This window comes from Trichosurus vulpecula, chromosome 4 (assembly GCF_011100635.1).
Source record: "Trichosurus vulpecula isolate mTriVul1 chromosome 4, mTriVul1.pri, whole genome shotgun sequence".
NCBI classification, from domain to species: Eukaryota; Metazoa; Chordata; class Mammalia; order Diprotodontia; family Phalangeridae; genus Trichosurus; species Trichosurus vulpecula.
This window is the reverse complement of record NC_050576.1, coordinates 75,878,106-75,895,552: the sequence shown is the minus strand read 5'-3', so window position 1 is coordinate 75,895,552 and position 17,447 is coordinate 75,878,106. Positions and strand designations below refer to the sequence as shown.

The 17,447-nt window shown below is 40.8% G+C and overlaps 1 protein-coding gene across 1 annotated transcript in view; it reads left to right on the top strand.

Moving 5' to 3' along the window:
- The first annotated feature begins 8,658 nt into the window (after positions 1-8,658).
- Positions 8,659-17,447, top strand: part of STX6 (syntaxin 6) — a 63,552-nt gene continuing 54,763 nt past the window's right edge. Inside the window, exon 1 of the mRNA XM_036754412.1 lies at positions 8,659-8,916. Coding sequence (XP_036610307.1) covers positions 8,882-8,916 — 35 coding nt within the window. The 5' untranslated portion in view covers positions 8,659-8,881. The remainder of the gene's footprint in view (positions 8,917-17,447) is intronic.

Genomic DNA, 17,447 nt, shown 5'->3' with positions numbered 1-17,447 from the left:
GTTATAAAAATGGTCTAGATGAGAGATTGATGAGGGTCTGAACAAGGCTAGTGACTATATTAGTGGAGAAAATGGTATGGGATTAGAAAGGTATTATGAAGATATGATCCACGAGACTTAGCAATTGATTGGATTTGGGGAATGAGAGGGAAAGGGAAGAGTCAAAGATGGCTCCATGATACGCCAAAGTTGTACACCTGATTGACTAGAAGAGTGGGCCCTCAACAGAAATAGAGGTTTCTAGGAGATATGGATTTGGGAAGAAATAGAAACAGTTCAGTTTTAAATGTTTATAGGATACTTCTTGGCCATGTCCAAATCATGCCACCACACATCCTCTCCCTCACCTTTCCCTCCCCAGCATTCAGGCCCTCATTATCTCTTGCCTCAGTTACTACAATGGCTTCCTCCTTGGTCTGCTTGCCTCAGATCCCTCTGTGGTCCAATTCATCCTGTAGACAGGTGCCACAGTGGTAGGGCAGACCTCACCATATTTCTGTGCTCTCACTCAGTAAATTCTAGTGGCACCCTTTCCTCTCCAGTATCATATATAAATTCCTCAATTTGGCTCTGTAAGTCCCTCAGAGGACTGATCCCAGTCTATCTTTGTGACCTCATACATTACTTCCCCTTCATATGTTACTTTAGCACTTTATAGTTCAGCCAAATTGGTCTTCTCTCTTTCCCTCACATCTGAAACTCCAGCTTCTGTCACTATGCCTTTTGACTAACCATCCCTCATGCCTGGAAGTCATTCTATCTTCACCTCCATCCCAAAGAATCCCTCTCTTCCTTTGAAATATAGCTCGGTACCACCATCTATAAAAAGTCTTTCTTGAAGCTGCCTTCAGCAGGAGACCTTTTCTGGCATCCTCCTCCCCTCTTGCCCACCAACACTGTCTTCCATTTACCCTGCATGTATACTGTATAGATAGATAGATAGATAGAGATAGAGACAGCTATAGAAATCAATAGATAGTTATTTTTATGCTGTCTCATGCATTTCCCATCAGAATGTGAGCACCTTACAAACAGAATTTGTGATTATGCCTTTATATACACATATATACACACATATGTGGGTGTTGAATTCCCTAATAGATAATAAGCTCCCTGACAATAGGGTTTGTTTCATTTTTTTTAATTTCTATCACCATTGCCTGGAATAGTGTCTGGCACACAATTAGTGCTTAATCAATGCCTGCTGATGGATTATTGGGCATAACAGAGTTGATGATCAATCAAAGGTAGCTGTGAAAGAGATGATTGGTAGCAAAAGAAGGATGAGAACTGCTACAGAAACCAAGGGAAGAGATGAGGAGGAGACAGAGACAAACAGTAACCAAGGCTGCAGAGAAGTCAAGTAGAATGGGGAATGAAAAAAGGCCATTGGATTTAGCAGGTAGGAAATTGTTAGTAACCCTGGAGACAGCCCTTTCAGCTGCCTTCTTTTGGGGTTAGAAACTAACTCAAAAACAGCTGAGAATTGGGGTGGGATCAGATTAGGAAGTGGATACAAGGAATATAGATGATATTTATTTAGGAGTAGGAACAAAAAATAAAGAATTAAGGGTGACAGTCAGATAAAGATGGGAGAGAGCTGAAAATATGTATGGGCATCTGGGGAGAGGACAAAATAAGAAAATATTGAAGATAAGAGATGAAGAGGGAATGTTCAAGGGGGCAGACTCCCAGAAGAAATGGGAGGAGACAGGATCGAGAGCCCAAGTAGAAGGACCAGTCTTGGCAGGAAAACTATGGACCTTTTATATTAGATAACACGCTAATACCAGACTAAGCATGTTCCTTATATATTTCAAAAATAAATTTGTATTGATATCTTTTGTTTTACATTACCTTCATCTCCCAATATGTCCCTCCTCAACCCTTATCAAGGGAGCCATTCTTTTCAACAAAGAATTTTTTTTAAAAAAGTAGTTCAGCAAAACTAACCAGAACACCAACTAAGTCCAATAGTTCAGTATTCCGTTCCTGTATTTCTCCATTTCACAAGAACTATTTTGAGATCTCTGGCATATCTTAGATCCTAGGTTATAATTATGATATTTTCTGCTTCTAGTTCACATTTCTATGATCCAGTGTCTTGTATATTGTTCTTGAATTGAGGAGACAGAGATGACTGTTGACCTGAAGTGGCTTCAGGACCATTTGTAACACCATTAAATGTGACATCTTCTACAGATCATCTAGGGAATAGATGACAGCTTTGCATTCAAAATATAGAATTGTTTCAATTTGTTGGATACATAGAAGGGCTGATAGTTTCTATTTACAAACTGTAGAAAATCAGTTAAACTGTTCTGTATGTACCACCAACTGGTTTAGAAATGGTACAGTTATACAAAGTGGAGTGAGCAGAACCACAACATTGTGCACATTAACAACAGTATTGCATGATGGTCAACTGTGAAAGACTTAGCGATTCTCAGCAACGCAATGAACCAAGACAATCCTGAAGGAACCATGATGAAACATGCTATCCACCTTCAGAAAAAGAACCAATGGAGTCTGAATGAAGGTTGAAGCATACTTTTTAAACATTATTATTTTTTTGGAGTTTCTTGGTCTGCATATTCTTTTGCAACATGCAATATGGAAATGATTTTTCATGACTACATATGTATAATCTATATCAAATGGTTTGTCTTCTCAAGGAGAAGGGAGAAGAGGGAGGGAGAAAATATGGAACTCAACATTTAAAAAAGAGAATGTTAAATTTTTTTGTTTACATGTAATCAAAAAAAAAAAAAAGAAAATTCAATTAAAAAGAAACGTAACAGTTCTTTACTTTTGAGTTGCTGGCACTTTGGTCAGGTCTATCCAAACCCCATCAGAGGCAAAAATAAAACTGTCTCTTGCTCAGAGACTGAAGAGAAGGAGTAATGATGCAGAGCAGAGGTTTAAAACACATGGCCCTCAACCTACCGCAACACTACAGAGTATAGCAGGAACTAAATTAAAATGTAATTTGAAAATATTTATCAAAACAAATAAAAATGCAATAAAACATAGACAACATTGTATTTTAAAGCTAAGTCAATATGGTGCCAGCAGGGATCCTTATGTCTAGATTAGTGGCCCCTGTTTCAATTTGACATCACTGGCGTAGGGAGAGAACTGTTGAGGTATAGAATAGAAAGGGCCTCTATTTTCTCAGTAAAGTAGGAAGCAAGATCGCTGAGAGGGAATAATAAGAGCTGATGGAGAGGTCTTGAGAGAAGAGGAGATCTGGAATAGCTGCTCTGGAAAATGTAATAGAGAATTGATCAGGGAAGAATAAATGGATTGAGGTTCAGCAGCATGGATTGACGGAAGATTAGAAGACTGTACTTGCAACGGCCATAGTTGGCAGAGGTGTGTGACTTTCCAGACACCATTCAGTAGCATGCATATTGGAAAAGAGAGAGTCCCCCAGAGTTGCAATATAGTGATAGGTCAAGGGGAGAAGGGATCTGAGGATCATTGTTCTCATTTTGTCTCACATGAAGATGTAAGGAGTTTGGATTTCCTAACCCATGCTAGGAAAAAAAAAAGCTGGTGATGGAAAAGTTGTTCAGCCCAAGATAAGGGAAACAACACAACGTTCCGAAATTCAGAATGCCAAAAATGATTTGTATTCTGAGTGGAAGATGGCCTAAGAAGGAGTGCTTAGGTAAAATCAACTGTTTCATGATATCTCTGGATATTTTGGGAGAAATGCTGTGTTATATTTTTAATATGACAGGATAAAGTTTAATTATATGTGATAATGCTTTATATCCCTTCCCTACTCTGGGTAGTGGGGAGTTATATACCTACTTAGTGGTGATGTAGGAATATGGGTGAAACCTCTCACGCCCATTCTCTCATACACTCAAAAATCTTCATGATTAGTGAAGTTGAGACTGGGAGGATAATAGAATGGATGGCTAAGCCCACCTGAAGTGCCCAGGTAAATGAATCTCCAATCAGTCAGGGTGTCTATGGAGGGTATAAAGACAATAGATGAAAGGGAAAGAGACAGAAGATACTGGATGAGGTCCATCAGTTGAGGTGGCTTGACAGAAGATGCACAAAAGTATGTATAGATTAAGTGCTGCAGGTTTCTGAGCACGAGTTTGGGGAGTAAGGAATGATCAAGCTGTGTCAGGAAAACCACAAAAAAGTGATGAGTTGAAAACTCTAAAGATAAAGTCTCCTAATTGGTTCCCAGCAGAACAACTGGTACCCTTGAACCTAATATAAACTAATGAAGCATAAGGATTAGGGTTCCCCAAAGGTAGCAACACCATCAAACTGACCTTATTATTGCTACCTAAGAATAATTATTCTTGAAAAAAATTTTCAAAAAGCTATAATAATAAATGTTCTAATTCTAATAAGTTATAAGTTACTTGAGGGACAGGACAGTGATTTTTTTAAATCTTTACACCCCAGTGCCTAGCATGAGGCTTAATAAATATCTCTTGGATGAATGTTTACAGGGATTAGCAACTGTGAAAAGTAATAACTGCATTCTGGCACAAAACCCTGATTGACAAGTTCTGAGGATTCTTTTGAATGGACTAGTTCCTCAGTTCCTCCTCCTGAACTGATCCCTTACCAAACCACAGGAGGACATGACAATGCTGTAGGCAATGTGAAAGGGTCCCCAACAGAAGGTATCTATGGGGCAACATTAGTACTTCTGACTCTTGCATTACTCTATGTGAAACTTAGTTGTTCAAAATATATGTCACGTTAGTACCCATGGTATACAAATCATGTCTCCTAAATAACTGGAGAAAGATTCATTGCTCATGGTTGGGCCATGCCAATATAATAAAAATAACAATACTAACTAAATCATTTTGCATCTGCACTGTTACAGTGTTCAAACTACCAAAATATTTACTAGAAAATAATTATTTTCATTTGAATAAACAAAGGGTCAAGAATCTCAAGGAAAATAACGGGGAGGGGGTGGAGAAGGAGGCCTGTTGGGATCCTCTGCCCCAACACCCAACTTGTTGGGGTCTCTTATCCCCCAACACCCAGGCCTTTGTCCAGCAAAGGACCTGATCTCGCGGACAATGAATGGGGCGGGAGCCGAGGTGGACAGTAACTCCGTTTACTGTTTCAGCAAGCAGGATTTTTATATCTTTTGTTAGGTAGGCATTAGGACTGCCTGGTCCCGCCTACTCTCCTCCCCTTCTCTTCCCGTGCTAACCTGAAGCTCCCTGAGGTCAGGCAGTCCAGACAACGAACTGGAAGTTCCATGTGCTCTGGCAAGCCCAAAGAGCCAGAAGTACCATGTGGTCAAGCAGGTCCGGGCAAAGACCTGGAATTGCTACGGAGGCAACAAAGGCGAGACCCCTCCTCCTGGCTCCACCCATATCTCAGAGTCCTGAGTTTACCTCAGCAGGCTCTGGGCGTGGAGGTCCGAGGAGGGCAGGGGTCGGCTCTAACTCGCCCGGTAACAGAGGCCTAGTAGTATCAGATCTCAAACTATACTGCAAAGTTGTAATCATCAAAACTACGTGGTGCTGGTTAAAAATAGAAAAGTTGGTCAATGGAACAAAGTAGGTACACAAGATACAAAAAGAAATGAAGAGAGTTTATTAAACCCAAAGACCACAATCCAAGAGCAAAGGTTCATTATTTGATGACCCCCCTCCCCCAGGAAAACTGGAAAGCAATCTGACAGAAATTAGGTCTAGAACAGGGGTGGGTAACACCTCAAGGCCCCATGTAGCTCTCTAGGACCTTTTGACTCAGTTAAAGTTTTACAGAACAAATCCTTTTATTAAGGGGATTTGTTCTGTGAAGTTTAGATTCAGTCAAAGGGCCCTACTTGAGGACCTAGAGGGTCACACAGGGCCTCAAGGCTGAAGGTTTCCACTGCTGGTAGACTATGCCTATAAAATTAGTCTAGGAATATTATCTTACTCTATGTACCCTAGTAAGTTCTAAATGAATACATAACCTAAATATTAAAAAGTCACACTATAAACAAATTAGAGGAGTAGTGTTAGAGATACCTTTCAAAATTACAGATGTGAAGGAGTTCTTGACCAAACCAGAGATAGAGAGGACCACAGGAGATAAACTAGATAATTTTGATTAAGTAAAATTAAAAACCTTTGTTTTTAACTAATTTAGTTAAAATTAGAAGGGAACCAGTTAACTAGGAAAAATATTTGCTGCAAGTTTTTCTGAAAAAAAAATTTACTAATCCAAGATATATACGGAACTAATTGAAATATATCAGAGCTTATCATTCTCCAATAGATAAATGGGCAAAGGATATAGAAGGGCAGTTCTCAAAGGAAGAAATTCAAGCTATCAATGATCATATGAAAAAATGTTTCAAATCACTGGTAATAAAAAACGCAGACTAAAAACCCCCTTCTAAACTTCCATTTTAGAGTCATTAGATTTGCAAAGATGGCAAAAAATTTTTAAAAGAGGAAAATGGCAGTTATTGGAGGGAATGTGGGAAGATGGGCATCTAAAGCCCTGGCAAGTGAAATTCCGAAATTGATCCAGACATCCCAGAAAGTAATTGGGAACTATTTCCCATTAGTCACTAAATTGTACTTACTCTTTGCCCTGGTGGTACCATGACTATGCCTAAATTCCAAAGAGATCAAAGGGAAATAGAAAGGACAGACACATACAGAAATATTCATAGCATCATTTTTTAAAAACAAAGAACGAGAAACTAAGGCAGTACCCATTAACTAGGGGAATGGCTGCACTCTTGTTTCTTCCTGACTTTCTTTACAAATGCCCCAGAAATCTCCTTTTACCCCTGGACTTTACTACTGGAAGCACCTTTTACCCCTAAGGCCTCTCCCTCAGATTTTCTAGTTATTTGCAGAACTTCCATTTTTTAGGAGGATGCTCAAGCTTGCCATACCTCTCCAGGCTGTAACTTGTGGGATACTTTCTCTATAATGCTGCTGAGCAGACACTTTAGTCTCTTGTCCTCCTCCTTTTCCCTTTTTCAGTCTCCTTTCTAATGATGTCTTCTACCGTTTGAATGTAAGCTCCTTGAGGGCTCAGAATTCCAGGGGTGTGTTGGAGTCAGCTCCTGAGGCCTGAAAGGAAACAGATAAGCTATAAATTAGAGCTTAATTTATTGTTTTGTTGATTGTCCAGATCAGAGGTGTCAAACGGGCAGCCACAACACTCCCTGAATAAACTAGATTAAAATGTAATTGGGAATTATTTTACAAAATAAATAAAAATACAATAAAGCATAGATGACATTACATTTTAAAGCTGTCAGTCTTTAAAAGGCCCCTCTGGGATCTTTATGTATACGGATTAATGGATCCTGTTTCTATTTGAGTTTGACACCTCTGATCTAGAAGACCCAGTCCTATAGGACTACAACATTATAAAGAAAAGAAACTTTGCAAGATTTGAGAACACCGACCAGTGAGGACTCCTGTGGGTGAAGCATCCTTTCCTCCCACTGACACAAAGGTGATGGACTGCTGTCAGTTAGTCAACAAGCATTTGTTAAGGGAATACTATATTATAAGCACTGTGCAAAGCAACAGGATACAAATATAAGAAGAAAGGCAGTCCCAGCCCTTTCATTCTAAAGGGGGATAAGAAACTCATAAAAGAAAGCTGAAATGGGCTGGAGTGAACTTCCAGGTCCATCGTACAGCCTGCAGAGAAATGAGACTCCAGGTACGGACTGAGACAAACATTTCCAACGTGATTAATTTATGGATTTATTTTTACTTCATTTGACTATACTTATTTGTAGGTTTGGAGGGTTTTCCTTGGGAGGGGAGGGCGAAGGGGAGAAGAATTAATGATTAAAAAAAAAGAGAAGGGGGGAAACACCCATAAAGCCTTAAAGAATGCACAAAGAGGACAGAAAGAGTTTAAACTTTGAAACAATAAGTTGACTTGATCTTTAAAAGGTAAGGGAGTCTCATACACAATCCTCTTTTTTGTATATCGTTTTTATGCTGATTGTCAGGGGCAGCTAGGTGAAGCAGTGTCCGCCCTGGAACTGAGATAACTGAGTTCAAATCCTGCCTCAGACACTTAGTAGTTGTGTGACCCTGGGCAAGTCACTTCACTTTGCCTCAGTTTCCTCATCTGTAAAATGAGCTGGAGCAGGAAAAGACCAGTCACTCCAGTATCTTTGCCAAGAAAACCCCAATTTGGTTCGTGAAGAGTCCCACGTGACCGAAAAACGACCAAACGACAACATGTGATTGTCAAGATAAGAATAACAAAAAAAAAATTTAAACACGTTTTAGCAACAGAAAACGTAGAGCGGGAAGCTCAAAGCACTTCGTAAACCGGGATTAAAAAGGTCCTAACCCCTGGAGGGGAGGTCTGAAAATATTATCATTGGAGACCAATCCCTCCTCTAGAAACGAGCTCCCCGGCCACGTGACAGGGGGAAAGCGGCCCCTCCTCCACCTCCCGAAACTCTCGGCGGCCCCAATTCCCTCATCACGTGATCATAAATCCATCGCTTCTGCGGGAGGAGGGGGCGGGCACTGCTCGTGTCACGTGAGAGCGGAGTGCGGAAGTGGTGCTTCAGTAAGTGTGCTTGTGATTGGTCCGGGCCGAGGGGGCGGAGTCACTAGGGGCGGAGGTTTGGGGGGAGCCGGCCCGGGAGTCTCGGAGTCTCCTGGCAGGGAGGCTGACGGTGATCAAGTTGGGGAACCTGCCGCCGCCTTCGTTGCGTTACTCCTAGCGGCAGGCCGCCCCTGCGAGACTGTAGGGTGGGCGGCACTGCGCGCGAACCTCTCTCCGACCGGCCGACCCTTCAGGCCCCGTGAACCTCAGGGGCGGCGGGAGCGCGGGGCCGAGGAGCCCGGTGCGTGCGGACGGGCTGCGGCGGGGCGGCCGCCGGGACGCCATGTCCATGGAGGACCCCTTCTTTGTGGTGAAAGGGTGAGTATGGCGGTCCGGCGAAGGAGGCCGGGCGCGCGGCGAAGTGCGGCGGCCTCCCTCACTCGGGCATGGACCCACGGAGCCCGCCGGCCTGGTCGGGAGCAGCCGCGGGGACCCTTCCTCGGGGTCGAGCGCTGCTGGGGGGCCCAGAGCTCCCTGAGACCGGGGTCGCGCTGATCTGTCAGCCCCGGACGGTGACGGGGGTGGGGGTGCAGAAGTTCCGCTGCTCTGCGTGTTCGGAGAGGTCGGACACGGTCCTGCGTGGGTTACCCACGTCTAGGAGTGAGAGCCACTCAGTGCGTCAAAGGAGAGGCCTGTGCCAGCCGCGATCGGGGGGAGGTGGGAGAAGCGTGGAATTAATGAAACTTACTTAAGCCCCTGGGACTTGGGGCCACTTCTTAGGCAACAAGTTGCGCTGAATGTACGGACCTGCACTGGTGGAGTGAGTTTACTCCCCCGGGAGTTCTCTCTACCTGTGGAGTCACCGGTCCAGCCCCTAGATTGACTCAACTTGAGTAAACTCCCATTGTCTCCAGGATGGAGCCTTCGGTCTTGGTGAGACCACAGACAGCCTAGAAATGTTGAAGCCTGTTTGGAGGGAGGCGTGGGGCTGGTGTGCAGATAACCGGGGGGGGGGGGGGAGGAGGGGGGACCCAAAGGGAGAGAGAATGAAAAGCAACTGAATTTGATGGAGGAGATTTTTTTAAAAGTATATTGAGTAATGGCGATGAAAGAGAAACAGTCTTTCATACTTAGCAGTGATGTTGGAAAGAAAACAGAATGAAAGCAGCCAAACCAAACTTTGCACAGCTTTCCAGTAGCAACGAGTATTTTCCCACACTCCTGAAGGAAATGAGTTGTTTTTAAAACTCTTTTACTTAATCCAGTCTGTTTCAGATGTTTTTCCTGTGTTTGCGTTTTCTGCCTTTCTGGTCATCACCTGGATTGATCTTTTAAGTGTTTCAGATTTGTTTTTCCATTATTTGTCATGTTCTCTGATTAACCAGTTGTTTGGGTTTTTTTGTCTTGTTGGAAGGAGACAAAAACCATTTTTTTTTTGCGTTGACTAAACCTTTAACAAATGGTAGAAGAAGAATAAGATTGTAATTCTTCACTAACAGTTTAATTAGGAGGTAAATGTTAAAGAGGCAGCATAATGTAATGGATAGAGAGCTGGTCTGGAGGAGGCCAGGAAGAACTTGACTGCCCTACCTCTGACATATGATGGCCATGTAACCTCTTAGGAAAGTCACTTAGCCTCTCAGTACTCAGTGTGCTGACCTGCAATGGTAAAAAGTTATTCATCAGGGAGGGAAAAAACAAAGAAATCACAGTTCTGGCATCTAATCTCTTATGTTTTCAGGGAGAATAGCATTGTAGATTTTGAACTACAAGATGCTTTGAAAGGTAAAAATCTCTATGTTTTACAGTTGAAGAAAGTGAAGCACATAGGTTGGATTAAATGATTTGGCCAAGGTCTTGAGAGGATTTGAACTGAAATCCTTTTGCTGAAAATCTGATACTCTTGCCTGGATAAGAAAATCTGAACGACCAAAGGGCCCCCAAAGTTCAAAACACATAGCTAATTTTTTATGCTATTTTGCTTTTGTAGTTGCTATCAATTTTGTTACTGTAGTGCACAAAGCTTACAGAGAAGTTGTCCTTTTGGCAGGTGCTAGTATTTTTACTCTCAAGTATCATGAACATTTAATCATTGTAATTCTTGGGAAGAATACAATGTAATAAGTTTATCCTTCATCTGAATAGTGCCCTTGAAAGTTCTTTTCCCTTTAATTTTGTTTCATAAAGGTGGAAAAACCTGCTGAGCTAAACTGTTGCTTGCTCCAGTCTTTCATTTACTACTGCATTGTTTAAGAAATGTGCTTTATATGTTGTAAAACACCTATCTCTCTCTCTGTATATACACACACACAATCTATACACATACATATATACGTACAGATACACATATAAATTTAATCTACCTTTATTAACATTGAAATTTTTTTTTTGCAGGGGGGAAGGCAGGGCAATTGGGGTTAAGTGACTTGCCCAAGGTCACACAGCTAGTAAAGTGTGTCAGGTGTCTGAGGCTGGATTTGAACTCAGGTACTCCTGACTCCAGGGCTGGTGCTCTACTCACTGCGCCACCTAGCTGCTCCAGCATTGAAATTTTTAAGTATAATATTTAGTTTTCTAAATTAAGAAAGTGTGGGCTCTAATAAACATTTCTGGTGTTTAGGAATTGGTTGTTTTAAGTCCTTTGTTTCCCCTCAGTGATGCTTGGGTTGAGTAGAAATAGGCAGTTATCATAGTTTAGGAGAAGTGTATAATAATTGGATGAAATTTCAGAGTGCTACGAAGTGCTGTGTCATCCTCACATTGTGTTTAGTCATCCAATATGAGTGTGGTGACAGAAATTTAAAACTCCCAACAGTGGAATATTGAGTTGTTCTTTTTGTTGTTTTGTTCATTATTTCAGCCTATGATGTTAAGGTGTTCAAGTAGGAAGTCATTTAGTAATACCTTTTCTCCCCTGGAGGGATGAAGGCAATGGATTTTGTCATTTCTTAGTTTTATACATTTGCTAATTTGATGGTAGTTTGATGAAGCTCCTTCTAGTCATTCCGCAAGTATAAGTGGATTATTAGAGAGCTTCATATGTGCGTAGCATTGTGGTGGATGTTGAGTGAGATAGAAAAGAAATTAAAGTGTATTTCCTGCTCTCTAGGATCTTAGGTTGAGGAGATCAGATGTACAATGGACACACAGAATAGTGTAAAGATATTAGGAGAAAACCCTGTTTTCTAGAGCTAAAGCCCTGCAAGCAAATTGTGCCCTGAGCTTGGCATAACAACAATCCTTTGCACTCACTCTCTGGGTGATCTCACCCTCTGGCAAAATCATGTAATAATTATATTGCTTTGATCAACACCAGTTGTTTTCTGAGCTCAGAAAAGCACTGGACAGGTACCCATGTTCAGGTCATGAAGCCCTGCTTATGAGTCAAACTGGTCACTTTGTTGCTGTTACTCCTCATTGTGGGGACTTCAGCCTCACAGCCATTGGTTTAAGTATTGATATCTTCCCACAGTGCATCAAGTCCCCCATCCCACACATACATGGATTCCAGGGGCAGGGCTCCGGCACATTTGTCTCAATCCCCTCCTTGCTTGCAAGCAGTTTCCCCTCACTTTGAAATTAAACTTCTGTTTGATTGTGCAAATAGAATGTGCAAATTAAACTGAAGAACCAGACAATCAAGCTGTTAGAATTGTGTGTAAAGTAAAAAGTCAGTAGTCTTCAAGTACAGGTTCGAGGGTATGAGTTTTGCTTAGAACTGTATCCTTTCAAAGTACATGGATTTTGTGATATCTGCTTTGGTTCCCAGTGGCATTTTTTGTTCACTCCTGGCTTCTTTGCTGTGTTTCTCTGATAGTTGAGGTTGCCACTGAGGAGGTGTTGCACAGTCTTGAATTATTATTTTGTTCCGTGTGTTAGTGTTGTATCCTTAACTAACACTCAAGTTAGTGTGGAAGAATAGATCAGTTTAAATCTCCCAGGTAAATATGAACTAAAGTATACTTTCTGTTACTCCTTTTTTATATGCTCTCCAGGTTTGTATCACCTGTTGTCTTCATCTGAATTCCTCTCTTTCCAGATTCAATGCAGAGTGGAATACAGGTTCCCAATTTCTCCCCTACTCAGCTTTCAATGGAAGCATGACCCTTTGTGATTTTTTAGAGGTTTTTATTAGTAGAAGTTGCAAGGAATCAGGAAGAGTTTTTAAGTGAAGTAGAAATTAGTTATAAAAAAGTCCTAAAGCTTATAATAGTAGCACTAACTAGTCCTTGCTGAGTTGTAGATCTCATAGTTCTTAATCTACTTTCATTGACCCATCTTTTGGTTCTTATCTTGGAAGTTAATACCTTAGTCTCAGTTAAAAACTAAATTAAACACTTTGAGCTCTTAGTCCAAGGTAAATTTGAATCGGCATGGCTTCCCTGGGCTTCAGATCATCTTAGCCTAATGTTCAATTTCCCTTGTTCACCTTTCCCAGAGGTCTTTCTGGTCTTGTGACTCAAAGGTTTGTTAATTTCCCATGTTTGTATTTCTCATTAAGTTCCTACTTGTGTCCGAGGAAGCATTCCTAGTTCTCATCTCAGTCGTGTGATGTGGTAGAAAGAACACTGTATTTGGAATAAGTAGATCTGGCTTCACATCCTAATATGGGACTGTTGGAAAAGTTGTTTAACCTCTCCAAATCTCAGTTTCCTCATTTGTAAAATGAAGCTTAGCGTTCCTGCATTGTTTACTTCATAGAAAAGAAAGTGTTTTATAAACCGTGAAGTACCTGCCAAGCATGCCTCATGTCAAATGGCCCTGAACAATGTTATTTCACTTTAACACTGTTTGACTGATGACACATATTATAAGTTTTGTTCTTGTGGAACAGTTGTTAGCCCTGCACTACCTTACTTCCCTCACCCCCAACCCTGGTATGCCTCTAAAAATGTGTTGTCAGTTACAGAGTAGTACAGGCTTTCAGTGACTGATCAAGCCGTGTTCTACTCAACTGCACCTACTTCCCCAGGTTCTCCTTAATGATTCATCCCTCAGGTAACCACAGAGGAGTAGTTTTCCAGAATCTTACAGTTATGACAACAAACATTTCTTTATACGTATACAATAACAGATCTTTTCTTGCAAAAGAAAGAGGCTTGTCCTCTCTCCACAGAGTACTTGATTAAGTGCAGCCCAGTGAAAGAAGCTCTCACTTGCTTTACGGAGTAAATATGTTTGAGGAAAGTTGACTGTAACACTGATATCATTTTCCTTCAAGCTTTGGTTTTAAAACCAGACGTTTTTATGAAAACTTTCAAACGTATAGGCTTCTCATAAGTGTAGTTTGGCTCTAGGATCATAGATTTTGAGGTCTTTTAATCCTATACCTTTATTTTACAGATGAGGAAACATTTCTTTGCATTGAACCACTCTACCCAGCATTGTGCTAGCTAGGCTCTCTGAAGGATACAGGAGTAGTACACAGATTATCTAGGAAGAGCTTGTAAACCCGAGGATTGAAGAACTGTTACAGTGGAATTAAATGCCCTGCCACTTCTCACCTGTATGACCTTGGGGGCCAGTTACTTAACATCTCTTCTCCCCTTAAAGAGAAGTGGTTGGATCCTAGATGACCTTTAATAGCACAAGGAGGCATGATTCAATGGAAAGAGTATTAGATTTGGAGAGAAGGACCTGGGTTCAAGTACTGACTGTCATTTACTACATGTGTGACTTTGGGAAAGTCCTCAGTTTCTTCATCGGTAAAGTGAAGGGGTCAGACCAGATGACCTGTGAAGTCCCTTCCAACTCTATGTCCGTGATCTTAAGATGTACATGTATAAAGCAGTTAGAGAACCTTTCAAGACATAGAAGTCATAAGATTTGATTGGAAAACAACCTCAGTGGTCATCTACTGCAACCCATACACAAAAGAAATCCCCTTGTAACATACCCGACAAGTGTCATCCATCCTCTGCTTGAAAGGGGACTTTGTCTCCTTTCGGGGCAGCCCATTCTGCATCTGGATGGTTCTGATTGTTAGGAAATTTTCCTGACATCAAACCTAAATTTTTGTCTCCTTGTAGCTTCCACCCATTGCCACAGGTTCTGCCCCTTTTAAGGCTAAACACAGTAGGCCTAGTTACATGTGACAGCCTTTCAAAAACTTAAAGATGGCTGTCATGTTCCCCCTGACTATTCTCCAGACTAAACATGCCCATTTCCTTCAAGCCTCATATAACAGTATGAAATTGTAGTAGCAATATTAGCTTATTTATCATTACTACTGTTATTGTTACAAATCATTGTCTTGTATTTTTTAGTTCCTTTGGCTTTTATAAAAACCCTGTGAGGTCAGTGTGCGGCCCTATTGTACTAATGAGAAAACTGAAACTTGGAGAGATTAAGCCCAAGGCAATCCAGGTTTTTTCACTCCAAATCTAGTTCTCTTTACACTATTACAAGCTTCTCCTAAATGTGGTATGGGGAGTTAGAGACAGGAAGATGATTGGCTAGTGGGGTCAGTCAGGGAAGGGTACGTGGAACAACTGGCACCATAAGGTGTACCATGAAATAAATACAGGCCTGGATGAGCAGAGAACTCAGGGACATAGGTGCCTTACAGGTTACAAGGCATTTTCCTCATGAAGCCTCATGAGGTAGGTAGAGCATCGTTTCCATTTTATAAGTCAAGAAACTGAGAGTTAGATGTCCTGCCCAGGATCAGATACATACTCACGAAGCTTCATCTTTAATCTGCCTCTCAAACTGGAAGTGATTTCTCCCATAAATGATCCCATAATATTTTATGATATTATGATTTGTATCATATTAATTATACATGTTGCCACCTTCACAACTGAATTGCAAGGGTGGGGGTACATTTCAGGCAGGGGAGAGTTGGGCAAAGGCGTAGAGTTAGAAGTGGTCTCAGTGTAAGAGGGATGTTAAAGAGATTGGCTTGATTCCATCATAACTAGTGACAGAAAATTATCTTGGAGAGTTAAGATGAAACAATTGTTGAAGGATCTTGAATAGCAACATATGGGAAGAACTTGGTCTAATAGGTAACTGTTTTAGGTTCTTAAATAGGCCACATTAACAAAAAAGTGTTGAGATTAATTTTGAAGACATGTGTATAATAAAGTACTATACTTAGAGTCAGGAAGGAGCCATGTTTGAGTCCTCCCTCCAAAAAAAACTGTGGGGCCATAAGCAAGTTACTTCACCTTTCATGACTACAATTTACTAATCTGTAAAATAGAGATTAGTACCTGTAGGGCCTTCCACACAGTAATCATAAGGCTTAAGAAAGATGTTTGTGCTTTGCAAAACTTAAAGCACTATATAAATATCTGTTAGTCTTTCTGTTTTTGATTAAAAGCCTGAAGACTCTATCTTTGTAATACTCGTGTAATTACAGCTTTTATTGGGTGTGCTGGTTAGGACAGTAGAGAGTAGAGATGCATCTGAGACTTTATGGAGGAAAACTTACAGAACTTCGTGAGATCAGAGGAGTGTGAAGCAAATAGAATACTTTTTTTTTTTATTCCAAAGTAAGTTGCTGAAAGATAGTATCGTTGGCCAAATGGGGAATTTGGAAAGAGAAGCTGGATTTTTGAAGAAGGTAATTCATACAGTCACCATTTACTGAGCACCTATCTATATACAAGCCATTGTGCTAGGCAGTCTGGAAGGTGATTTTAAGATAAATGTTGATGTCCTAGAAACAAATAGAGATATAGGACTTGATCTTAAATGGGATGAATGAATGGTAAGCTGGGCTGAAGATGTACTTTGGAGAGTTATGCTTCAGCTTAGAGGCAGAAGTTGAAAGTGAAACTGGATGAGTTCCAGGAAGCAGTTTAGACCTCCTAAAGATTTAGCTTTGGAAGATGACCAACCACATTTAGAGAGTAAAAGGAAGAAAACTCAGAGACATAAAGAATGTGTGGTATCCACAGAATGTTAAAGGAGATATTTTAAGTTTGAAGGAGGGAATGAGCAACACTGCCAAATGCAATCAAGAAATCAAAGAGCGCTGAAAAAAAAATCTATCCAATTTGACTAAAAAGGTGTTATTGGTGTCTTCAGTACTGTTTGTGGAGACAGAAATCAGACCGCAGGGTGTTAAGGATGCGAGTTATGTGGGGGGGGGTGTTTTGTTTCAAAAGTTTTTCTGTGGAGAAAAACAGGGTGATAGTTGTGTATGTAGAAATAAGGTTAAGTGACCCCCCCCCCAAATCTACATGTAAAGACAGATTAATTTGAAAAATTGGCATGTAAGAGATTAAGATGGTAACCAGGCCTATTGCGTGTTGAATATCCTATTAGTGACAAAAGCATTTTCCTGACTCGAGGATCTCCCTTCTGCCTTCACTCCCCAAATCACAGGAATTTCTCCTATGCCTAGAATGACTGATCCCTTGCTTCCATTTTTCTGAGTATTTACAGCATCTAACATCTGAATTTTAACAGGACCAGTGAATGCCAGTAACTTATGAGTGAAATATGACAACTTTAGAGGTTTCTTAAGGCATCTGTTTCAAAAGGGAATTGGTACATCCTTTGTAGAATTGATAATTGTGTCCTGTTAAACAGGGAATGTCCTTTTTGCTAATTTGTGGTTAATTTGGATTGATTTAAACTGATTTGAATCTGCAGGCAATTCAGATGTCTCCTTTTAACTAAAAGCTTCAACTTCTTTCTTTGATCAAAGATTCTAAGGATTAAAGTTTATGCAATCAAACTACTTCCTCTCCTTCTTTTTAGATAAAGATGCACATTAATACAGAGTGTCCAAAAGGAGAACTGGCACCAGCAGAACACAGGTCCTGAGTAATCCATAGACTAAATAGTAACATATTGAATGGTTTAGTGTTCATTGTTAAACCTGAAGCACAATCTTTAAACATTCAGTCTATTCATTGTCAGCAGTGTGGCACAGACCTAGGAACACCAACTTG